This window comes from Microcaecilia unicolor, chromosome 5, assembly GCF_901765095.1.
Source record: "Microcaecilia unicolor chromosome 5, aMicUni1.1, whole genome shotgun sequence".
Classification (NCBI taxonomy): domain Eukaryota; kingdom Metazoa; phylum Chordata; class Amphibia; order Gymnophiona; family Siphonopidae; genus Microcaecilia; species Microcaecilia unicolor.
In genome coordinates, this window is record NC_044035.1 from 209121889 (window position 1) to 209148425 (window position 26537).

Genomic DNA, 26537 nt, shown 5'->3' on the forward strand with positions numbered 1-26537 from the left:
ACCTCCCAGAAGACCTCGGCTGGCGGACGCCTCGACCGGGCAGTGGACCGGAGTCAGATCCACAGACCTCCCTGAGGACCCCGGCTGGTAGACGCTCTGACCTGGGGCACACACGTGAACGGCCCAAGCAGCCTCCATTCGGCAACCTCACAGCACCGAACCTGAGGAACATCTGAGCAGCCAACGGAGATCGATCAATAAGATACGACCGGAGTCACCCGCGCCAAAACCAACTGGGCAGCCAGCGGAGACCGATTACTACGGCACCGACAATTCGGAACCATCCACACCGGAACCAACTGGTCAACCAGTGGAGACTGCCTATTACAGCACCGAAGATCAGAATCACAGCTCGCCAGAACCACCCTCGCCAGCGCACCTCGCCCGAACGCGTGCACTGAACCTCCAGGGGAGCTGCTGAACATTCTCCTTGAATTGCTAGGGGAGCGGCTGGACGTTCTCCCTAAAGCACATGAACACGAGGACCGCAGCGATCCGTCCCCAACCAACGAACCCTCACACGTGGACAGGCCAAAACGGCACTAAATAACCCCAACTAACAAGACCAACGCGTGGATCGCAGTGACCTACCCAGCCACGTGGGCCAACGCGTGGATCGCAGTCATCTACCCAGCCACGTGGGCCATATGAATCGGAGCTTAACAAACTCCGACTAGCAAGACCAACAGAGGTGCAGTGAGGAAATCAGCGAAACTGGTGCAGTTTTGGCCACAGCGGAAAGCAGCGGAAAAGCAGCTGATTTTAACTGCATCACCACACCAACATCAGTAGAAACAGCAGCAGGGTTCCACTAATCGCGAAGACGGCCGAATAGCGAGGAAAATCGCCAGACCCGAGACCCGAACCCATGGAGACCCATGTGGAGTTCATCGTAAACAATTTACAACACTCCCCGCAGATAAAACACAACAACCCCAGTGAATAACGATCGCAGATCTCCCTAAGACTACTGAAACCGGAGATCTACGCTGTGACCCGCCCCGCCGCCCATCCGGGATCGCACACTCTGTGCTGGGCTCACCGCTCGCGAGGAGGTGGAATATCTCCTCTGTCGTGCCTATATTCCACGAGAGTGACGACCGACATGCACTCACGGGGAGGTGGAATACCTCCTCTGGAAGGAGCGGTGATTGAGACACCATCGAAACGGAAAGCCACGTGGGAGGCCTGCCTGTTGCCCGTTGCCCCCCCTTCTGTGTCCTGAGAGTGACAACCGACATCCACTCACGGGGAGGTGGAATACCTCCTCCGGAAGGAGCGGTGACTGAGACGCCATCGAAACGGAAAGCCACGTGGGAGGCCTGCCTGTTGCCCGTTGCCCCCCCTTCTGTGTCCTGAGAGTGACAACCGACATCCACTCACGGGGAGGTGGAATACCTCCTCCGGAAGGAGCGGTGACTGAGACGCCATCGAAACGGTAGTCCTGAGAGTGGAACACCTCCTCTAGAAGGAGCAGCGCTCCATACACCGATCGCACCGTGGCCCGCGCGGAGTCTCCTCATCCGCAAACTGATCCACTCACAGTCAAGGAGGTGGAATATCTCCTTCTTTATCAGAGGGAACACTGACTGAGACGTGCCTAGCACCACGGAATCTCCACCGACGAGTCCCCTGCAACCCGGTTTCCATCACACTGAGTCGAAACTGCCTGGCATTAACTCTTGCTGTTACTAGCCTCCCCTGCAACGTTTTGATCCCACTCTACCTGCTTATATTACTGCCGCCATTTCACCAAGGCTATACCCTTTACTGCTACTCTGTAGCACTCTGGAAACTTACATTAGACTGTTTGATCTCCTTAATTCTATATGTTTCACTGACAAGTCGCTACCTAAAATCCTACTGCTCTGTATCATGCTGAAATTCTACCTAATTGCTGTTTTAAATTCTGCAATATTGTAGACAGTGAGGCTTAATTCTGCAATATTGTAGACAGCGAGGCTTAAGCTGCACCTCACTGCAAATCCTCATTTATTTGCTTTATTAATTGCCGCTTTACAATCTGCAATATTGTTAGCATTTAGGCTTAGCTGCATCTCACTGTAATCTACTTTAATTGCTGAATGAACTGCTTTAATGCTAATGTTTAAATCCTCAAGTTGTTACCTTGACTGCTGATGCATACTGAAAACCTACTTTAACTGCTGATTGAATTCCTTTACTCTATCTTAACTGCTGATTGAATTCCTTTAAACACTATCACTCCCTATGCCTTAGCTACTGCCTGCTGTCCCAGTCCTAGCCTTCCTCCTCTACTCCTATCACCTTAGCCACTTCACATCTACCCGCATCCACCTTAGCCCCTATATATGGACCCTATACACATTCTCTTCATTGCCCTGTCCCTTCCTAACCTCTTCCCCCTTCCCCTGTCTACCTCAGGAACTCACTGCCCACCCTTGGCCCCTCCCGTCCTGCTCATTACTCCCCTACCCTACCTCCCTAGCTCTCCTGCCCCCCTCGTCATTCCTCGCTCTCAACCTTCTACACTTCCTCCCCACCATTAACCCATCCACATTCCTCCTTATCACATCCCGTCCTCGTCATCTTCGTCGACCCTCCTCCCCCACCCTCTTCCGCACTCTCTTACTCCTTTTCTCCTACTTTCCGCAGGTGACATCAATCCCAATCCAGGTCCCCCCCACCTCACCTCTCCTCTCCATATCCACGTAACCGATCCCAGAATGCCTCCAATCTCATATCTATTCCCCTTCTCCCCCCCGCTTCCCTCCCCTTCTCGTGTGCCCTATGGAATGCCCACTCAGTATGCAACAAACTCTCCTTCACCCACGATTTGTTCATCTCCCGTTCCCTTCAACTGCTCACTTTAACTGAAACTTGGATAACCCCCTAATGACACTGCCTCAATCGCAGCCCTATGCCATGGAGGATATCTTTTCTCCCACACTCCCCGCCCAGATGCACGCGGTGGAGGCGTTGGGTTTCTTCTCTCACCCTCTTGTAGTTTCCAACCCCTCCCCCTGCCACAGTTTCACTGCTTCTCATCCTTCGAAACTCATGCCATCCGGCTATTCTACCCGACACCACTCAGAGTTGCAGTCATCTACCGTCCCCCTGATAAGCCCCTCTCTTCCTTCCTTACTGAGTTCGATGCTTGGCTCACCGTCTTTCTTGATCCCTCATCTCCATCCCTCATTCTTGGTGATTTTAATATTCACGTTGACGACCCATCCAACTCCTACGCTTCTAAATTCCTCACTCTGACATCCTCCTTTAACCTTCGACTATGCTCTACCACCCCTACTCACCGTAATGGCCATTGTCTCGACCTTGTTCTCTTCTCTTCCTGCTCACCTTCCAATTTCTGCACCTCAGTCCTTCCTATCTCAGATAATCACCTAATCACCCTCACACTTCATCACCCTCCCCCTCAACCTCACCCAACTATAGCCACTGCCTTCAGGAATCTACAGGCCGTCGACCCCCCCCCTCACCCTATCCTCTCACATCTCCGATCTCTTCTCTTCCATCTTGTCTTCCGAATCTGTCGACACGGCTGTCTCTCCCTACAATGAAATTCTTTCCACTGCTCTGGATACCCTAGCACCATCTGTCTCTCGACCAACTAAGCGTATTAATCCTCAGCCCTGGTTAACCCCTTGCATCCGTTACCTTCGCTCCTGCACCCGATCTGCTGAACGACTCTGGAGGAAATCTCGCACCCTGTCAGACTTACATAAGTAATGCCATACTGGGAAAAGACCAAGGGTCCATCGAGCCCAGCATCCTGTCCACGACAGCGGCCAATCCAGGCCAAGGGCACCTGGCAAGCTTCCCAAACGTAAAAACATTCTATACATGTTATTCCTGGGATTTTGGATTTTTCCAAGTCCGTTTAGTAGCGGTTTATGGACTTGTCCTCTAGGAAACCGTCCAACCCCTTTTTAAACTCTGCTAAGCTAACCGCCTTCACCACATTTTCCGGCAATGAATTCCAGAGTTTAATTACACGTTGGGTGAAGAAATATTTTCTCCGATTTCTTTTAAATTTACTACACTGTAGTTTCATCGCATGCCCCCTAGTCCTAGTATTTTTGGAAAGCGTGAACAAACGCTTCACATCCACCTGTTCCACTCCACTCATTATTTGATATACCTCTATCATGTCTCCCCTCAGCCGTCTCTTCTCCAAGCTGAATAGCCCTAGCCTGCTTAGTCTTTCTTCATAGGGAAGTCGTCCCATACCCGCTATCATTTTAGTCTCCCTTCGCTGCACCTTTTCCAATTCTACTATATCTTTCTTGAGATGTGGCGACCAGAATTGAACACAATACTCAAGGTGCGGTCGCACCATGGAGCGATACAACGGAATTATAACATCCTCACACCTGTTTTCCATACCTTTCCTAATAATACCCAACATTCTATTCGCTTTCCTAGCCGCAGCAGCACACTGAGCAGAAGGTTTCAGCGTATTATCGACGACGACACCCAGATCCCTTTCTTGGTCCGTAACTCCTAATGTGGAACCTTGCATGACGTAGCTATAATTCGGGTTCCTTTTTCCCACATGCATCACCTTGCACTTACTCACATTAAACGTCATCTGCCATTTAGCCGCCCAGTCTCGTAAGGTCCTCTTGTAATTTTTCACAATCCTGTCGCAAGTTAACGACTTTGAATAACTTTGTGTCATCAGCAAATTTAATTACCTCGCTAGTTACTCCCATCTCTAAATCATTTATAAATATATTAAAAAGCAGCGGTCCTAGCACAGACCCCTGAGGAACCCCACTAACTACCCTTCTCCATTGTGAATACTGCCCATTTAACCCCACTCTCTGTTTCCTATCCTTCAACCAGTTTTTAATCCACAATAGGACATTTCCTCCTATCCCATGACCCTCCAATTTCCTCTGTAGCCTTTCATGAGGTACCTTGTCAAACGCCTTTTGAAAATCCAGATACACAATATCAACCGGCTCCCCTTGGTCCACATGTTTGTTTACTCCTTCAAAGAATTGAAGTAAATTGGTCAGGCAAGATTTCCCCACACAAAAGCCGTGCTGACTCGGTCTCAGTAATCCATGTCCTCGGATGTGCTCTGTAATTTTGTTTTTAATAATAGCCTCTACCATTTTCCCAGGCACCGACGTCAGACTCACCGGTCTATAATTTCCCACATCTCCCTTGGAGCCTTTTTAAAAAATGGGCGTTACATTGGCCACCCTCCAATCTTCCGGTAAAACGCTTGATTTTAAGGATAAGTTGCATATCACTAGCAGTAGCTCCGCAAGCTCATTTTTCAGTTCTATCAGTACTCTAGGATGAATACCATCCGGTCCAGGAGATTTGCTACTCTTCAGTTTGCCGAACTGCCCCATTACGTCCTCCAGGTTTACCGTGAAGTCAGTAAGTTTCTCCGACTCGTCCGCTTGAAATACCATTTCCAACACCGGTACCCCACCCAAATCTTCCTCGGTGAAGACCGAAGCAAAGAATTCATTCAGTCTCTCCGCTACGTCTTTGTCTTCCTTGATCGCCCCTTTTACCCCTCGGTCATCCAGCAGCCCAACCGATTCTTTTGCCGGCTTCCTGCTTTTAATATACCGAAAAAAAATTTTACTACCCTATTTCCCCGAAAGTAAGACATTCCCCGAAAATAAGACCTAGTAGAGGTTTTCCTGAATTGGTAGATATAAGGCCTCCCCTGAAAGTAAGGCCTAGCAAATTTTTGTTTGAAAGCAGGGCCGCTGAGAGCCGGACAAGGCCGCCCCCGGGCCGCCCCCCCCCCACCCGAGGTCGCCGGGCTCCCCCTCCACCCACCCTCCGTCGCTCCCAGAACTAACCTTAAACGCCTCCTTTCACCTTCGCAGCAAGCAGCAGCAGGGCAGACCTCTCCTTCCTTCCGTGCCCCGCCCTCGCGGACGTTACGTCAGGTGAGGGCGGGACACGGAAGGAAGGAGTGGCCTGCCCTGCTGCTGCGAAGGTGAAAGGAGGCGTTTAAGGTTAGTTCCGGGAGCGACGGAGGGCGGGCGGGCCAACCCCGATCCAACCCCGATGTTTCCCCGAAAAATAAGACAGCCCCTGAAATAAGACCTAGCACATTTTGGGAGGCAAAAATTAATATAAGACAGTGTCTTATTTTCAGGGAAACACGGTATGTTTTTTTGCCTCTAATGCTATCTTTTTTTCGTAATCCCTCTTGGCCTTCTTTATCTGCGCCTTGCATTTGCTTTGACACTCCTTATGCTGCTTCTTATTATTTTCAGACTGTTCCTTCTTCCATTTTCTGAAGGCGTTTCTTTTAGCCCTAATAGCTTCCTTCACCTCACTTTTCAACCAGGCCGGCTGTCTTTTGGAGTTCCGTCTTTCTTTTCTAATTCGCAGAATATGTATGGCCTGGGCCTCCAGGATGGTATTTTTGAACAGCTTCCACGCCTGTTGTACAGTTTTTACTCTCTCAGTTGCCCCCCTAAGTTTTTTTTTTACCGTTCTTCTCATTTTATCATAGTCTCCTTTTTTAAAGTTAAACGCTAACGTATTTGACTTTCTGTGTACAGTTACTTCAAGGTCGATATCAAAACTGATCATATTATGATCACTGTGTTATCAAGCGGCCCTAGTACCATAACGTCCCTCACCAGATCATGCGCTCCACTAAGGACCAAGTCTAGAATTTTTCCTTCTCTCGTCGGCTCCTGCACCAGTTGCTCCATAAAGCTGTCCTTGATTTCATCAAGGAATTGTATCTCTGTAGCGTGTCCCGATGTTACATTTACCCAGTCTATATTTGCATAATTGAAGTCACCCATTATTATCACATTGCCCATTTTGTTCGCGTCTCTGATTTCTTTTATCATTTCTGTGTCTACCTGTTCATTCTGGTGAGGCGGACGGTAGTACACTCCTTATCACCGTTTTTTTCACTTTTATACATGGAATTTCACCCATTACAAATTCATGCTATCCTCCTTCCAGTCCTCCCTATTCCTTGCCAAACAGGAATATTATTCTCAATTAACTAATTCACTTGGCTCCAACCCTCGTCGCCTCTTCGCCACCCTCAACTCCCTACTTAAAGTGCCCTCCGCTCCCACCCACCCCTCATTCTCTCCTCAAACACTAGTTGACTAATTCCGCGATAAGGTGCAGAAAATTAACCTTGAATTCACTTCCAAGCCTTCTCCTCCCTGTGACTTCTTAACCCACTCCCTCAACCAACCTAGCCTGGCCTCCTCCTCCTTCTCTGAGATCACAGAAGAGGAAACTGCTCGCCTTCTCTCTTCCTCTAAGTGCACCACCTGTTCCTCTGATCCCATTTCCACCAATCTGCTTAACAACATCTCTCCTACAGTCAACCTCTCAATCTGTCACATCCTCAACTTCTCTCTCTCCACTGCTACTGTCCCTGACACCTTCAAGCACGCTGTAGTCACACCACTTCTCAAAAAACCATCACTAGACCCCACCTGTCCCTCCAATTACCGTCCCATCTCTCTTCTACCCTTCCTCTCCAAATTACTTGAACGCGCTGTCCACAGCCGCTGCCTTGATTTCCTCTCCTCTCAGGCCGTCTTCAATCCGCTCCAATCCGGCTTTCGCCCACTACACTCGACAGAAACAGCACTCTCTAAAGTCTGTAATGACTTGTTCCTTGCTAAATCCAAAGGTCACTATTCCATCCTCATCCTCCTCGACCTATTTGCCGCCTTTGACACCGTCAATCAATTTATTTCTTGACACACTGTCCTCATTCGGGTTCCAGGGCTCCGTCCTCTCCTGGTTCTCTTCGTATCTTTCCCATCGCACCTTCAGAGTATATTCTAATGGCCCTTCTTCCACCCCCATCCCACTCTATGTTGGGGTTCCTCAAGGTTCTGTCCTTGGACCACTTCTTTTCTCGATCTACACCTCTTCCCTGGGCTCGCTGATCTCATCACATGGTTTCCAGTACCATCTCTATGCTGATGACACCCAGCTTTCTCTCTCCACTCCCGACATCACGGTCGAAACCCAGGCCAAAGTTTCGGCCTGCCTTTCAGACATCGCTGCCTGGATGTCCAACCGGCATCTGAAACTGAACATGGCAAAGACTGAACTCCTTGTCTTTCCACCCAAACCCTCTTCTCCTCTTCCCCCACTTTCCGTCTCTGTTGACAACGCCCTCATCCTCCCCGTCTCTTCAGCCCACAATCTCGGAGTCATCTTCGACTCCTCCCTCTCCTTCTCTGCCCATATCCAGCAGACAGCTAAGACCTGTCGCTTCTTCCTCTATAATATTAGCAAAATTTGCCCATTCCTCTCTGAACAGACCACCCGAACCCTCGTCCACTCGCTCGTCACCTCTCGTCTTGACTATTGCAACCTTCTTCTCACTGGCCTCCCGCTTAACCATCTATCCCCCCTTCAATCTGTCCAAAACTCTGCCGCACGTCTTATCTACCGCGTGAACCGATACTCTCATATCACCCCTCTCCTCAAGTCACTTCACTGGCTCCCGATCCGCTACCGTATACAGTTCAAGCTTCTCCTTTTAACCTTCAAATGCACTCAATCTGCAGCCCCCCCATTACCTCTCTACCCTCCTCTCCCCATATGTTCCCACCCGCAACCTCCGCTCTCAGGACAAATCACTCCTATCTGTACCCTTCTCCACCACCGCTAACTCCAGACTCCGCCCCTTCTGCCTCGCATCACCATATGCCTGGAACAGCCTTCCCGAGCCCATACGTCATGCGCCCTCCCTGCCCATCTTCAAGTCCTTACTCAAAGCCCATCTCTTCTCCCTTGCTTTTGGCGCATAACCACCTTCCCCACTCATGATACCTACACTGACTACATAGTTTGTAACCTTTAGATTGTAAGCTCTTTTGAGCAGGGACGGTCCTTCCCCATGTTAAACTTGTACAGCGCTGCGTAACCCTGGCAGCGCTATAGAAATGCTAAGTAGTAGTAGTAGTATCTTTCTACTCCTGGCAAGGGTTCTTATTGTCTCTCTATGATGAGTCAGAATTCTCAGTCTCCACCTGCTAGAAGGCATGCACAACCCATCATTCTCTCACTGGGCCAGTCTGGAGAGACACTAAGCAATATGGCTGTTGCAACACTGTGCACTACAGATAAACTGCAGCAGGTTGTGTAGTGGCACCTCTATATCTCTGTGCTCACTCTCAGCTGGTTGCAACAACTACTAAGCTACCTCTACACTAAAGTAGTTCCTGGACCGCTCCTCATGAAATCTAGGTGCCCCATAAAATGGAAAGATGCCAAAAATGCCATAAAAGCAATTAGAGGTACTAGGTATGCTGCAGATACAGGAGCAGTTGAGGTTAGTATGCAAAGCGTGTAGTCAGTATCAGTGTGCAAAAAGAGACAGGAGGGCAATCTTTAGTACAGTAGTGTAGTGAAAACTGTTCCAGTCATGCAAGAACTGCTTTGCCAGGCAAGCAGTAAGAGAGAATGAAATAAAATATGCCCCATTGGAAACATAGCTAAATCCACAGTTTCTAATAGGATGAATAAACCAGCCTTGAACCTGTAAACCTTCAGGCTAAAAGGCCAGCCACCTTCCTGAATAAAACTAATTTGAAGTAAAGGGTGCACACTGAGCAAATGTCACCAGGGCAGCACAGAGGGGTGCAGGATTACCATGGAGACAGAGAGAAACCAGAGAGGTGTGCACTAGACTCAAAATGTAACATTTCTCACAGACACCTGTAGTCAACTCAGAGGTGCGCACTAGCCTCAAAAATGTAACATTTCTCACAGAAACATGGAGTCAACAACCCCTAAGCCTGACGAAACTCAATCTGTACTGCCATGCTCTGAGAAAGGAAAAGAGTGAAAAACAGAGTAGGATCCCTAATCTTGATCCCTTTCTCCCCTCCATTAATGATGCACATATACCTTGAACCTTCAGATATATTCTTAGTGCAACCATAAGAGGGTGCACCAAACCATAAATCACCTAGCGAGGCACAGGCATGTCCACCAGAAAACTTTCAGTAAGTCAGTACTTTCCAAGTTGCTGCTTATGGCTGTAGCTGCCACAGAACAGCTGCACAGGTCTACTGGGACTCCAACCTCGCCCTTGGGAAGCTGCAGGAGACTCAAAACCTGTGGAAAACCCGAGGACTCCCACAGGTGTCTGCAAACCGCCACAGGCCTCCTTCTCAGAAGCCCTTAATTACCAAATATGAATAAACTAGGAGCAATCCATCCAAGTTCCTCAGTCACATCTTCTAAAAGGCCTCCACATAAAACTACAGAAATCGCAGGCAAATCGGGCGCGCACAAGAAAACAGCTGCCCTGTGCTCGACAAAACGAGCACAACACTCCATGGAGTGGGTCTGTAAGTAGAGCTCCAGTACAGGAAGCGGTAGCCCAGTGGCTCCCACACCGGGAGCTGCTTTTGCTCTCCCCCACCGGCGGCAGGTAGGGTAATGACTACTCAGTCCTCGGGAATTGCTGTTGCATGACAAGTTGGTCCTCACACCCCTCAGCCAGTACTGCAAACCCAGAATGAGCTTAGCGTGATGGACAAAATCAGACTGAGGAGGGTTTTTTTTTGGTTTTTTTTTTTTAAGGCAGGAGAGGATGCTGGAGCAGAAGAAACCTCAGACTCTTTTTCAAGTCAGGAGAGTGAGAACCACAAACCCCGGTAAGGCAGAGAAGAGAGGGATCTGGCACCACCAGCTATGCACTCAAGTACCAGGACCCCTCAAACCCCCAGAAGTTCAACTAGACCTAGGGGACCAGGCCAGGAGCCAATCAATCCAGAGCTGCATGGTTATGACCATCCACCTGCTAGACAGAGAGAATACTGAAGTTAAGGTGGTTGCACATGACCACATATAGTAAACCTCTCAAATTCTCTCTATCTCCACCTGCTAGTAGAGGAATATATCCCACAAGTCTTTGTGATCTGTGGGACACTATGGAATCACATATTAAGAGGTAAACTGAGCCAAGTGGCACATACCTTCCTCAGGAAGGAGATAAGCAAGCTGAGCCCACAGAAAAAGGGAAAAATGAATTCTTACCTGATGGGAATTTCCATTAGTCCCAACAGATCAATCCAGAGACTTGTGGGTTGTGTCCCTCTACCAGCAGGTGAAGATAGAGAGAATCTCCGAGGTTTGCTATATGTGGACCTGTGCAGCCAATGAACCTCAGTATGAACAATATCAAAGCAGTGGAATGGAAATAATAGAAAACTCTCCTGACATTGTCAGACCAATTGCCCAACATACTTCCAACACTTCTATATTTATTTATTTAATCAAACGAAAGAACATTCATAACAACAGAACCCGAAAAAACCTAACCAACCACAGACAGTAAACCCAGGGGGGGCACCTGGATTGATCTGTTGGGACTAATGGAAAGAAAATTATCAGGTAAGAATTCATTTTCCTTCCATGACGTCCCACAAATCAATCCAGAGACTTGTGGGATGTACCCAAGCAGTCCTCAACTAGGGTGGGACACCCCCAACCCAGCAGAAATCACCGACAAGCCAAACACCGCATCTTAACGAGCTGCCACATCCACCCGATAATGACGAGTGAATGTATGGATTGAAGCCCACGTGGCTGCCCTGCAGATATCTTCCAGAGAAACCAAACGGGACTCTGCATAGAAGGAAGCTTGAGCTTGCATAGAATGAGCATGAACTTGCAATGGAGCTTGCTTGCCCAATGCCACGTATGTCGAACAGAAGGCCTCCTGCAACCAATGGGCTATGGTGTCCTTGGACGCCATATAACCGTTGTTACTGCCTCCAAAAAGGACGAAGAGATGGACAGCAAGACGAAATTCATTCCTCACCTCCAAATACCTGAGAAGAGCCAGTCTCACGTCGAGGAAGCGAAGAGCCTGGAATTGCTCAGGGTAATCTTCCCGGCAGAAGGTCGGCAAATGCAGGGACTGTCCCCAGTGGAAATGAGAAACCACCTTGGGCTAAAAACGAAGGAACTGTCCTAATCGATATCCTTCCCTCCGTAAAACGCAGGAAGGGGTCTCTGCAAGAAAGGGCCTGCAACTCTGAAATTCTCCAAGCGGAAGTAATGGCTACTAGGAAAATCGCCTTCAAGGTAAGATCCTTAATCGTAATCCCCGATAAGGGTTCGAAAGGAGGACGCTGAAGCGCTTTGAGAACTAGATTAAGGTTCCAGAATGGCAAAACTAGCACGTGAGGAGGGTACAAACGATTTATGCCCCTTCAAGAAACTAACCACAACCGGGTGGGAGGCGATGAGACGCCCCCTGAAGGCGACTCTAAAACATGACAAAGCTGCCACCTGCACCTTAAGAGAACTCAAGAGTGATTTTTGTACAGCCTCCTAAAAAAACACGAGGATAACCGATACTGAAGCCAAAGCCGCTGACAATCCCAAACTTGCACACCACGAATCAAAGGTACGCCACACCCTAGCATAAGCTATCGAGGTGAACCTTTTCAGAGCCTACAGCATCGTAGCGATAAACGCGTCCAGATACCCTTTTCGTCTCCACCTTGCCCTTTCAAGGGCCAGGCCGTAAGACCAAAGGGGGAGGGATCCTCCATCTTGACTGACTCCTGCAGCAGGAGACCATCCTGCGCCGGTAGCAGAAAAGGACGATCAAACAGAAGCCTGATCACATCTGCGTACCAGGGTCGTCTGGGCCAATCCGGGGCCACTAGGCTCACTTGACCGGGATGACTGGCAATGCGAGGCAGTAACCTGCCAACCATTGGCCATGGGGAAAAGGCATAGTGCAGGCTCCTGGGCCAAGGTTGAAGAAGGGCATTGATGCCTTCTGAGCCCAGCTCTCGTCCCCTGCTGAAGAAACGGGGAACCTTCGCATTGAATGCGTTGGCCACTAAGTCTATCTCTGGCATCCCTCAACGGGCAGTTATCTGATCGAAGGCCAGAGGGGAGAGTGTCCATTCCCCAGGTTCCAACTGGTAGCGACTGAGAAAGTCCGCTTGCACATACTGTGACCCCGCTATATGAGCCGCTGTCAAGAAAGAGAGCTGAGTCTCTGCCCAACATCTGATCAAAGCCGCCTCGTGCGCTAGGGGTGCACTCCTGATTCCCGATGGTTTACGTAGGCAACTGCTGTCGCATTGTCTGAAAGAACTCGAACTGGGCAACCGCGGAGAAGAGACAGAGACTCCCGAAGGGCCAGACGAATCGCCCGTAACTCCAAGTGGTTGATGGACCATGACGCCTCCGTCAAAGTCCAAACGCCCTGGGCTGTCTGTTGCAGGCACTCAGCCCCCCAGCCAGACAGTGACACATCCGTGGTCACTATCTTCCAGTCCGGGGTTGCCAGAGGAATGCCCGACACCAGATTCTTTTGAATGAACCACCAGTGCATGATTGTGTGAAGACGGGCCGAACATAGCACCTGAACCTCATAATCCTCCGAGAGCGGAGACCAACAGCTCAGAACGTGCCACTGGAGGGGGCACATGTGAGTTCTGGCACACTTTACCACATCCAAGGTGGAGGCCATGGAACCTAGAACTGGTACATAATCCCAAGCCCACGGGTTCAGAGTTTGAAACAACGCTTGTAACTGAGCCTGTAACCTCTGTGCTCGAGCTGAAGAGAAACTATCCCTGTTCAGGTATCGAAGCACACCCCCAAGTGTTCCAGCGTTTGGGAAGGTGTTAGGCTGCACTTCGGGAAGTTGATCACCCAACCAAGCGACTGAAGCAACCCGACCACTTTGTCAGTTGCCTGCTGACTCTCCTCGAAAGAAGACGCCCGCACAAGCCAGTTGTCTAGATAGGGATGGACCAGAATCTCCTCCTTCCTGAGATAGGCCGCAACTACTTTAAGAACCTTGGAAAAGTTCCGAGGCGCTGTGGCTAGGCCGAAGGGCATTGCTTTGAAAATGACGACCGAGCACTGCAAAGCGAAGAAAGCGCCCGTGGGAGGCCAGATTGGAATGTGTAAATAGGCTTCTTTGAGATCGAGAGAGGTCAAAAACTCCCCTGGCTGTACCGCTGCGATCAACGATTGGAGGGTTTCCATGTGGAAAAGCCGAACCCGTAAGGACCTGTTGACACACTTGAGATCTAAGACGGGTCGCCAAGAACCGCCCTTTTTTGGCACCACAAAATAAATGGAGTATCGACCGCACCCACTTTCTGCTGGGGGTACAGGCTTGACGGCACCCAGCATTTGTAAGTTGAGTAGGGTGTGCTGAACGGCCCCACACTTTGCCAGGTCATTTACAAGGAGATTCCAGAAAAGAGTCTACTACTGGACGAGCCAATTCTAACTTGTAGCAGCCTCTGATAACCTCCAAGACCTATTTGTCGGATGTTACCCTGGTCCACTCCACCAGGAACAGGGACAGTCTGCCCTCAATAACTGGCGGGATATGGACCAGGACCCCATCATTGGGCGGACCTGGCTGCGGGCTGGTTTCTGTTACCGGAAAGGAAGGCCCGCCTGTCACCTCGAAAGAGCTGAGGTCTCTGAGAAGACCTTGCTCTCTGAAAAGAGGTCCCGCGACCTGGACGGTAATGCCATGTATCCCTAAACTTAGGTCTAGGTCCCGCCGGTTGTACAAACTTGGACCTGTCCTCCGGGAGGCGCTGGCCCTTAGAGTCACCGAGGCCCTTCACAATCTGTTCTAAGTCTGTCCCAACAAAAGCTTTCCCCTAAAAGGAAGCCTTGCTAAACGTGACTTAAAAGCCACGTCTGCAGCCCAATGCCGCAACCACGGCCAGCGATGCGCGGTGACCGCAAGAGAAACCTCCTTCACCAAAGCCCTGAAAAGATCATAAAGAAGATCTGCAAGGAAGCCTAAACCAGACTCCAAGGACAGCAAAACAGCCATGAGATTTTCCAGAGAGGAGGCTTTCTGTACCCACGATAAGCATGCACGCGCCGCATAGGAGCCAAAAACTGAAGCCTGCAGGGAAAGGGCCGCAACTTCAAAGGACAACTTAAAGCAAGTCTCCAACTTACGATGCTGAGGGTCCTTGAGCGCCGTGTGCCGCCGCCGCCGCCGCCCCCCCCCCCCCCCCCCCCCCCCAGGGAAAGTGGTTTTCTTAGCGACCGCTCTGATTAAGGAATCCACCGTAGGGACCTTCAGCAAGTCTAAGTCAGGAGCAGATAGCGTGTAAAGACGCGACGCAGCTGTAAGCAACCTTAAGCTCACTGTCCAGTGTATCCCACTGTGCCGAAATAAGGATCTTCATGGCCTCATGCACATGAAACGAACAAGGTGGGCATTTGGTGCCAGACATAATAGAGAGCACTGGACCTATTCCCCCTGACGATTCAGGGGGGAAAATGGCCAAACCTCAAAAGCCCTAACAATCAGGGAGGGAAGCTCTTTCCTGTGAAAAAAGGCAGGCAGCCGTCGGATCATCCCTTTCCTCAGAGGGCAGGGTGACCTCATCTACCAAATCCAGAGATTCTGAGGGACAGCCCGGAGACAAAACTGGGTCATCTGTGTCACCCAGGGACATTTTGGCAGGAAAGACTGAGAGGCTGCAGCAACAGAAGTTTCCTGAGGAAGAGATGGGGCTGCCTGAAAAGAAGCTCCTGACTTCTTCAAAAGAAAGGCATTGTGCATTAATAAAACAAAATCTGGGGAAAAAGTAACTGTACATTGCTTCCCTCCATCGGAGCCTCTGAGAAAAAAGAACCCGAATTATAGCTAGGTCATGCAAGGTTCCACGTTAGGAGTTACGGACTAAGAAAGGGATCTGAGTTTCGTCGTCGATAATACACTGAAACCTTCTGCTCAGTGTGCTGCTGCGGCTCGGAAAGCAAATAGAATGTTGGGTATTATTAGGAAAGGTATGGAAAACAGGTGTGAGGATGTTATAATGCCATTGTATCGCTCCATGGTGCGACCGCACCTTGAGTATTGTGTTCAATTCTGGTCACCGCATCTCAAGAAAGATATAGTGGAATTGGAAAAGGTGCAGCAAAGGGCGACTAAAATGATAGCTGGGATGGGACGACTTCCCTATGAAGAAAGACTAAGAAAGCTAGGGCTTTTCAGCTTGGAGAAGAGACGGTTGAGGGGAGACATGATAGCAATCTTCTAGCTACTGCCACCGCCTTGTCGCACTGTTTCGTTGCCTTCAGGTCCTCAGATACTATCACCCCAAGATCCCTCTCCCCATCCGTGCCTATCAGACTCTCCCCGCCTAACACATACGTCACCCTTGGATTTCTACTCCCTAAGGGCATCACTTTGCATTTCTTCGCATTGAATTTTAATTGTCTAACGTTTGGCAATTAAAATTCAATGCGAAGAAATGCAAAGTGATGCACTTAGGGAGTAGCAATCCAAGGGAGACGTATGTGTTAGGCGGGGAGAGGGATCTTGGGGTGATAGTATCTGAGGACCTGAAGGCGACGAAACAGTGCGACAAGGCTTGGTGGCAGTAGCTAGAAGATTGCTAAGCTGTATAGAGAGAGGAGTGACCAGCAGAAGAAAGGAGGTTTTAATGCCCCTGTATAAGACGTTGGTGAGGCCCCACCTGGAGTATTGTGTTCAGTTTTGGAGGCCGTATCTTGCGAAGGATGTTAAAAAAATGGAAGCGGTGCAAAGAAAAGCTACGAGGATGGTATGGGATTTACGTTCCAAGACGTATGAAGAGAGGCTTGCTGACCTGAACATGTACACCCTGGAGGAAAGGAGGAACAGGGGTGATATGATACAGACGTTCAAATATTTGAAAGGTATTAATCCGCAAACGAATCTTTCCAGAGATGGAAGGCGGTAGAACGAGAGGACATGAAATGAGATTGAAGGGGGGCAGACTCAGGAAAGATGTCAGGAAGTATTTTTTCCACGGAGAGGGTGGTGGATGCTTGGAATGCCCTCCCGCGGGAGGTGGTGGAGATGAAAACGGTAACGGAATTCAAACATGCGTGGGATAAACATAAAGGAATCCTGTGCAGAAGAAAGGGATCCTCAGGAGCTTAGCCTAGAATGGGTGGCAGAGCCGGTGGTGGGTGGCAGGGATAGTGCTGGGCAGACTTATACGGTCTGTGCCAGAGCTGGTGGTTGGCAGGCGGGGTTGGTGGTTGGGAGGCGGGGATAGGGCTGGCCAGACTTATACGGTCTGTGCACTGAAGAGGACAGTACAAATAAAAAAAAAGTAGCACATATGAATTTATCTTCTTGGGCAGACTGGATGGACCGTGCAGGTCTTTTTCTGCCGTCATCTACTATGTTACTATGAGGTATATAAAATAATGAATGGAGTGGAACAAGTGGATGTGAAGCTGCCGGAGAAAGTGGTGAAGGCGGTTAGCTTGGCAGAGTTTAAAAGGGGGTTAGACGGTTTCCTAAAGGACAAGTCCATAAACCACAACTAAATGGACTTGGGAAAAATCCATAATTCCGGGAACAACATGTATAGTATGTTTGTACGTATGGGAAGCTTGCCAGGTGCCCTTGGCCTGGATTGGCCGCTGTCGTGGACAGGATGCTGGGCTCGATGGACCCTTGGTCTTTTCCCAGTGTGGCATTACTTATGTACTTATGTACTCTTGTCTATCAACCGCCACATGCGGATCAGGCAGCGCCTGAGAGGAAAAAATGGCGCCCACCAACGTGCGCTGCACTAACTGCCCCGAGGAAACTGCTGAAACTATCCCCTGCTCTTCCGGCTCACCAGATGACTGAGGGGAACTCCCGTCGCGCTGAACACCCACTGCGGGCTGACGGCGGCAGGACTCGCACTCCCCCGATGCTGCTCTTCAGACCCCACACCAGGAGCAACGCTTAGCCACCTCGGAAAGCACTGATATGCTCCACAAACGCCTGCCTCAAAACTGACTCGGCAGAACATCTAGTTCCTCTTTCCTTTTCTCCTGACAAAAAAAAAAAGTAGCACCTGATCAGGCCAACAGCCCCGGGCGACGGAGGAAAGTTAGGGGGAGACGGGGAGGGACCTGGCACCACCAGGTGTACACCACAAGCTGCAAACAGCCACTCCACACCCTGTCTGTACTAAACTAGGCCCAAAGGACACCAGTAGCCAGATCAAACCAGAGCTGCACAGAGATGTCCCTTCACCTGCTAGATAGCGAATGATACATACCTGTAGCAGGTGTTCTCCGAGGACAGCAGGCTGATTGTTCTCACGATTGGGTTGACGTCCACGGCAGCCCCCACCAACCGGAACAAAACTTCGCGGGCGGTCCCGCACGCAGGGCACGCCCACCGCGCATGCGCTGCCATCTTCCTGCCCGTGCGCGACCGTTCCCACTCAGTTGAATGGGAAGCAAAGGAATGAGGAAAAAACGCAACTCCAAAGGGGAGGAGGGAGGGTAGGTGAGAACAATCAGCCTGCTGTCCTCGGAGAACACCTGCTACAGGTATGTATCATTCGCTTTCTCCGAGGACAAGCAGGCTGCTTGTTCTCACGACTGGGGTATCCCTAGCTCTCAGGCTCACTCAAAACAAGAACCCAGGTCAATTGAACCTTGCAACGGCGAGGGCATAACAGAAATTGACCTACGAAGAACAACTAACAGAGTGCAGCCTGAACAGAACAAAATCGGGTCCTGGAGGGTGGAGTTGGATTCAAACCCCAAACAGATTCTGCAGCACCGACTGCCCGAACCGACTGTCGCGTCGGGTATCCTGCTGGAGGCAGTAATGTGATGTGAATGTGTGGACAGATGACCACGTCACAGCCTTGGAAATCTCTTCAATAGTGGCTGACTTCAAGTGGGCCACTGACGCTGCCATGGCTCTAACACTATGAGCCGTGACATGACCCTCAAGAGCCAGCCCAGCCTGGGCTTAAGTGAAGGAAATGCAATCTGCTAGCCAATTGGAGATGGTGCGTTTCCCGACAGCGACCCCTTTCCTGTTGGGGTCGAAAGAAATAAACAATTGGGCGGACTGTCTGTGGGGCTGTGTCCGCTCCAGATAGAAGGCCAACGCTCGCTTGCAGTCCAATGTGTGCAACTGACGTTCAGCAGGGCGGGTATGTGGTCTGGGAAAGAATATTGGCAAGACAATTGACTGGTTACGGTGGAACTCCGACACCACCTTTGGCAGGAACTTAGGGTGAGTGCAGAGTACTACTCTGTTATGATGAAATTTGGTATAAGGAGCATGAGCTACCAGGGCTTGCAGCTCACTGACTCTACGAGCTGAAGTAACTGCCACCAAGAAAATGACCTTCCAGGTCAAGTATTTCAGATGGCAGGAATCAGTGGCTCAAAAGGAGGTTTCATCAGCTGGGTGAGGACGACGTTGAGATCCCATGACACCGCAGGAGGCTGGACAGGGGGCCTTGACAAAAGCAAGCCTCTCATGAATCGAACGACTAAAGGCTCTCCAGAGATGGCTTTACCCTCTACACGATAATGGTAAGCACTAATCACACTAAGGTGATTCCTTACTGAGTTGGTCTTGAGGCCAGACTCTGATAAGTGCAGAAGGTATTCAAGCAGGTTCTGTGCAGAACAAGAGCGAGGTTCTAGGGCCCTGCTCTCACACCAAACGACAAACCTCCGCCACTTAAAAAAGTAACTTTTAGTGGAATCCTTTCTAGAGGCAAGCAAGACGCGGGAGATATCCTCAGACAGACCCAACGAAGCAAAGTCTATGCCCTCAATATCCAGGCCGTGAGAGCCAGAGACTGAAGGTTGGGGTGCAGAAGTGCTCCGTCATTCTGCGAAATGAGGGTCGGAAAACACTCCAATCTCCACGGTTCTTCGGAGAACAACTCCAGAAGTAGAGGGAACCAGATCTGACGGGGCCAAAAAGGCGCTATCAGAATCATGGTGCCATGGCCTTGCTTGAGCTTCAGTAAGGTCTACCCCACCAAAGTGGTTGGTCTGAGAGGTGAAAAGGTCCACCGAGGGAGTGCCCCACTCTCGGAAGATCTTGCGTACCACTCTGGAATGGAGCGACCACTCGTGCCGTTGCATGACTCTGCTCAGTCTGTCGGCCAGACTGTTGTTTACACCTGCCAGGTATGTGGCTTGAAGAAGCATGCCGAACTGGCAGGCCCAACGCCACATCCCGACGGCTTCCTGACACAGGGGGCAAGATCCGGTGCCCCCCGCTTCTTGATGCAATACATTGCAACCTGATTGTCTGTCCGAATTTGGATAATTTGGTAGGACAGCCGATCTCTCAAGGCCTTCAGTGCGTTCCAGACCGCTCGGAGCTCCAGGAGGTTGATCTGAAGATCCTGTTCCTGGAGGGACCACAATCCCTGGGTGTGAAGCCCATCGACATGAGCTCCCCACCCCAGGCGAGATGCATCTGTCGTCAGCACCTTCGTGGGCTGTGGAATTTGGAATGGACGTCCCAGGGTCAAATTGGTCCGAAGTGTCCACCAGTGCAGCGAATTGCGGCAACTGAGAGACAGGCGGATGACATCTTCTAGATTCCTGGTGGCTTGGCACCACTGGGAAGCTAGGGTCCATTGAGCAGATCTCATGTGAAGACGAGCCATGGGAGTCACATGAACTGTAGAGGCCATATGACCCAGAAGTCTCAACATTTGCCGAGCTGTGACCTGCTGAGACGCTGTGGTCTGGGAAGCGAGGGACAGGAGGTTGTGGGCCCTCGCTTCGGGAAGAAAGGCCTGAGCCATCTGTGAATTCAGCAGAGCTCCTATGAATTCCAGAGATTGGACTGGCTGGAGATGGGACTTTGGGTAATTTATCACAAACCCCAGCAGCTCCAGGAGGTGAATAGTGCACTGCATGGACTGGAGAGCCCCTGCCTCCGAGGTGTTCTTGACCAGCCAATCGTCGAGATACGGGAACACGTGCACTCCCAGCTTGCGTAGATACGCCGCGACCACCACGAGGCACTTCGTGAACACCTGTGGGGCAGAGGCGAGCCCAAAGGGCAGCACACAATACTGAAAGTGCCGTGTCCCCAGGCGGAACCTGAGATACTGTCTGTGGGCTGGCAGTATCGGGATGTGAGTGTAAGCGTCCTTTAAATCCAGGGAACATAGCCAATCGTCTTTCTGAATCATTGGTAGAAGGATGCCTAAGGAAAGCATCCTGAACTTCTCTTTGACCAGGTATTTGTTCAGGCCTCTCAGGTCTAGGATGGGGCGCATCCCCTCTGTTTTCTTTTCCACAAGGAAGTACCTGGAATAGAATCCCTGCCCTTCCTGCCCTGGTGGCACGGGCTCGACTGTATTGGCGCTGAGAAGGGCGGAGAGTTCCTCTGCAAGTACCTGCCTGTGATGGAAGCTGAAGGATTGGGCTCCCGGTGGGCAATTTGGTGGAGTGGAGGCCAAATTCAGGGTGTATCCACACCGCACTATTTGGAGAATCCACTGGTTGGAGGTTATCAGAGGCCACCTTTGGTGAAAAACTTTCAACCTCCCCCCGACCGGCAGGTCGTCCGGTACAGACACTTTGATGGCGGCTATGTTCCCATGGATCCAGTCAAAAGCCCGTCCCCGGCTTTTGCTGTGGAGGCGCAGGGGGCTGCTTAGGCGCACGCTGTTGACGGGAACGAGTGCGCTGGGACTGTCCCTGTGCCTGAGGAGGCCTTCGGGTCGGCTGGGTGTACCTACGCTTGTTGTAGGCGTAGGGCGCAGGCTGCCAGGCCCGGGAAAAACGTCCACCTGCAGAGGTGGATGCTGAAGGGGCCTGGTGGGAGAGCTTGTCGAGGGCGGTTTCCCGCTGGTGTAGTTGGTCCACCAACTGCTCGACCTTCTCGCCAAAGACGTTATCCCCCCGGCAAGGGACATCCGCCAGTTGTTGCTGGGTGCGGTTGTCCAGGTCAGAGGCACGCAGCCAGGAGAGTCTGCGCATCACTATACCTTGGGCCGCAGCTCGGGATGCCACATCACAGGTGTCATAGATACCCCTGGACAGGAACTTTCTACACGCCTTCAGCTGCCTGACCACCTCCTGAAAGGCCTGGGACTGCTCCGGAGGGAGCTTGTCGACCAGGTCCGCCAGTTGCTTCACATTGTTCCGCATGTGAATGCTCATATAGAGCTGGTACGACCAGATGTGGGTCACGAGCATGGAAGATTGGTAGGCCTTCCTCCCAAATGAGTCCAGAGTGCGAGACTCCCGCCCCGGGGGCGCCGAGGCGGTATCCTTCGAACTCCGTGCCCTCTTGAGAGCAGAGTCCACGACCGCCGAGTCATGAGGCAATTGGGGCCGCATCAACTCTGGGTCAGAGTGGATCCTGTATTGGGACTCCGCTTTCTTGGGGATGGTGGGGTTAGATAAAGGCTTCAGCCAGTTCCAAAGCAGTGTCTCTTTGAGGACATTGAGCAACGGCACTGTGGAAGACTCTCTAGGTGGTGATGGATAGTCGAGGACCTCGAGCATCTCAGCCCTCGGCTCATCCACAGAGACCACGGGGAAGGGAATGGAGTGGAGGAGTGGCCTAGTGGTTAGGGTGGTGGACTTTGGTCCTGGGGAACTGAGGAACTGAGTTCAATTCCCACTTCAGGCACAGGCAGCTCCTTGTGACTCTGGGCAAGTCACTTAACCCTCCATTGCCCCATGTAACCCGCTTCGAGCCTGCCATGAGTGGGAAAGCGCGGGGTACAAATGTAACAAAAAAAAAAAAAATAGACATATCCCTGACGAAGGAGGCAAAGGAGAGGCATTCAGGGGCGAGAGCTTCCTCTCCGGTGAAGGAGTGGGGTCAGAGGGAAGGCCCTCAGACTCCTCTGAGGAGAAATATCTGGGGTCCTCCTCCTCCCCGCACGAGGCCTCTTCCTCGGTGTCGGAGATGAGCTCTTGCAGCTCAGACCTGAACCGAGCTCGTCTCGACTGCGAGGAACCATGTCCTTGATGATGGCGTCAAGCGGTGGCCTCCCGTGCCGGCGGGGATGAAGCTCCCTCCATCGACGTCGACTCCACCTGCGTGGCTGTCGACACCGGTACCGCAAGCGGTGTCGGTGTTGAAGGCCTCTGCATGGGCTAGAGCACGCCGGCGCCTCCATCAACGGCGCCGGGGGTGCAAGCACCCCCGGAGCCGGCAAAGCCTGGCGCATCAGCCCTTCCAGAATCCCTGGAAGGATGGTTCGGAGGCACTCGTCAAGGCCCGCTGTCAGGAAAGGCAGGGGGGCTGGTGTGGGTGCCGGTGCCGGAAGCTGCTCGGGTCCAGGAGACGGTACCGAAGTACCCATGGACTGACGCAGCGACACCTCTTCGACCGAGGGGGAACGCTCCTCTCGGCACTGCCGCTTCCTCAGCGTCGAATCATCTCTGGAGGCGCCGGAGCTGGTAGTCCCGTGCGCCATGGGCGACCGATGACGGTGTTTTTTAGTCTTTTTTCGGTGCCCATCATCGGCGCTCGGCGACAGAGATGAAGAGGAGGTAGAACCCCTTCGGCCTCGAGGGATCGGGTCTGACAGGGTTCGGTCCCGATGGCCCTGGGTAGAGAGAGTGGCCGGGGCCGATTGCCCGCACGGCCGCTCACCCCTGCCGTCACCGGTGGTCCAGCGGGCCAACGGTACCTGTACTCCTGGGGTCAGTGCCGATTTCGTCGACATTGGTACCGGTACCGCAGAACCGGCCGTCGACACCGATGCCGTCGACGTCGAGGGGCCGGCGCAAGTTCCAAAAAGACGGTCCTGAAGAACTTGCCTCGCCACCTGTGTCCGCTTCCGCAAGCCGAGACACAAGATGCACGTCTTGGTATTATGCTCCGGGCCAAGGCACTGGAGGCACCAAGCGTGGGTATCGGTTTGCGAGATCTGCCGGCCGCACCGACCACACTTTTTGAATCCGCTCGGGACCTTCGAGGACATCGACGGAAAAATCGCGTCGGCGAAGTCAAAGTCGTCGATGGTGGCGGTGAAAAGCACACCCGAAAAAAGAAACGACCGCGCGGCCATAAGACCGCAACGAGGCGCCCCCGCGGCTAAAGACGACGAGGAAACAACTTTTTTTTTTTTTTTTACAGAATAAAGAAAAAAGGCGCGAACGCGCACGAAAGGAGAAAAAACTCACGGCTAGGCCGCGATCCGGTTTCCGGGGCTGACAAAGAGAGAGACGATAACACGTCTTTCTCCAGCGCGGAATCGAAAAAAAACTGAGCGGGAACGGTCGCGCACGGGTGGGAAGACAGCCGCGCATGTGCGGTGGGCGTGCCCTGCGTGCGGGACCGCCCGCGAAGTTTTGTTCCAGTTGGTGGGGGCTGCCGTGGACGTCAACCCAGTCGTGAGAACAAGCAGCCTGCTTGTCCTTGGAGAAAGAGAGAATATTTCAGTTGGCTGCACAGGTCCACAATAGCAAACCTTGGAGGTTCTCTATCTCCACCTGCCGGTAGAGGGACACAACCCACAAGTCTCTGGATTGATCTGTGGGACGCCATGGAAAAGCTGATTAAGAAGGGGTGAATTGGAACCTGTTGAGAAGTAGATGAATGAGCAGTGCAGTGTTTAGAGAGAACATGGAATTACAGCATTTTAGAATGTGGGAGATCAGAAAGAGGGCTATTAAACTCTCTTCTCCCATATAAAACATATAAACAAGTGAGTGTGTGAGAAAATTTCACAAGAAGCGAAAAAGGTAGTAAGGAAAGGATAGGGAAAAATAAGGTGTGAGAAGAAAGAAAAGATTATGAGAAGCAAGAGAGGTAGTGTGTAGTGTGAATGGGCTGGGGAAGGGATATGTAGTATGAATGGATGGCTGAGATGAGGGTCAAAGGCAGTGTGGTATAGATAGCCTGCAAGAGGAAGGGGATAGACAGTGATGGGTATGATGGGTTGGAGAGAGTGGTAGAACTTCCCAAACTTCTACCAGCTCTCCCCCATCCATGCCACCTCTTTTATTCTGACCATCTAAAAATGAAGGACAATCTACCTTGCTTTTTAAGAGGGAGGGCGCATAATTTTGAGTACAGTTCAGTTTAACACATCTAGTCATTCTGAAGATTCCTATGCTGAGCATGGAGTTAAACAATAGGAAAACATTAAATGCATGCTACCACAGGTGCACAACACTGCTATTCAAGGACCGTCTTCAGCCTCCATTAAGAAACAATTTATGCATATGCACTTACTTGTCCACGAGAGTCCTAATTACTGCCAAGGTATCAAGTACAAGCCCGTCAACATTTTGTTTCTTTCTTCTTGGTTCATGGGGTCCCCTTCCTCTCCTTGGTGGCCTTACAGGGTCCCGTGGACGGATTCTTGTAGGGACAGGTGTAATATTTTCTGCTTGTTGATGTTGGGATTCTATATTGTCTTCCACGCCACTATCGTCTCTACATACACAACTGTTTCCCATCTCTCTGGTCCCCCAGTGTCCAAGTAAACACAGCAAGTGGTGTTCAAGAGTCAACAGTAAACCCTGAATAAGGCTTCTACTGGTATAAAACACAACCAAAGCAACTATGATCATTTAGAAAGTTTTAACAGTAGTATCTTCAGGGTCTTGAATGGATATTTTGCATTGTTTTGGCTTTCATGAACAGGAATGAATAAAAGGTCTTAAGCTCAGTGTCCAACATTATCTGAAATATGCATTGGTCACCAAAACCAAGTCTAAAAAGAAAAGAAAAGAATATAATTATTATAGCCAGATTCAACAGCCAGACACCTCAGAAAATCAATTTGTACGTATACGCCATCTTTCATTCAAATATATATTAGGCTGTATAACAAAATTAGTTCAAAATAACCAAAACCATGCTGATCAAATTAATTTGGCATCATGCTTTATTTCATTTCATTGCTCACTTAACCAATACCATCTGAAGCTTTAAAGAAACTACTATGAATATTGGAGGGAGAGAGTTATCAAAATGCAGAAAATTTCTCTTCTGATCTCTCAAATCCTATCAATAGCAGAGATGGTAAGTTTAAATATTGTATTCTCTCTAATAATCACATCTCCCCACCCCACCTTCAGGGCTCGAAAACCCTTTGAGCCTAACATCAACATTTTTATTCCCCCAATAAATTGCCCATCCCTAGCCATACCCTTGAGAAGAGGTAAGAAATGCCCAGTCCTGGGTGGAGGGTAGAGGAGAGAAATGCCTCAGTGCCCCTTCAATCCTTTGTCAGCAGCCTTATCAAGTAGCTCACCTCATAGCACCTCAGGTTTGTTTGGTTTTTTTTTCCTCTGATTGATTCCTCTTTAGTCCCTCACTCCTCTCCGCAACCATAAGCACAGGAGACTGCAGGAAAGTTTACAACAAATATTGCTGCTGCTTAGCAAGCCACAATCTTTCCCTTAGTGGTGGTGCTGGGGGGGGAGGGGGGGGCTTTGAAACCAAACTACTCTGATCCTGCTTTATGTACTCTGCACACAACCACATGGTAGCAGTGATTCAGTGAGCAACCTGAGTGCAAGTAAACAGAAAGGGGAGGAAGCACTGTTCTTCAAAGCCTGCTAAGGCAGCTGTAAGTAAACAAACCCACAGTGACCCCTTCTCTTGCAGGAGGGAATCCACTCTCACATGACAGAAATCCCCCTTCTCTTTAGGGAGGGAATCCCCTCTCACATAGCAGAAATCCAGTCATAACAACAAGCTGGGCTAAGGAATGGCATATATTCCTTAGCCCAGCAGGGCAATTTACCTCTGTTATTTCTGCTCAAACTGATGC

General features: G+C 50.7%; 1 protein-coding gene across 3 annotated transcripts in view; it reads right to left on the reverse strand.

Moving 5' to 3' along the window:
- The window catches only part of RSPRY1 (ring finger and SPRY domain containing 1), a 663702-nt gene that overhangs the window by 599204 nt on the left and 37961 nt on the right, over positions 1-26537 (reverse strand). For all 3 annotated transcript variants that reach the window (XM_030203731.1, XM_030203729.1, XM_030203730.1), the window contains one exon: positions 24989-25472. In XM_030203731.1, coding sequence (XP_030059591.1) covers positions 24989-25329 — 341 coding nt within the window. In that variant the 5' untranslated portion in view covers positions 25330-25472. The remainder of the gene's footprint in view (positions 1-24988; positions 25473-26537) is intronic.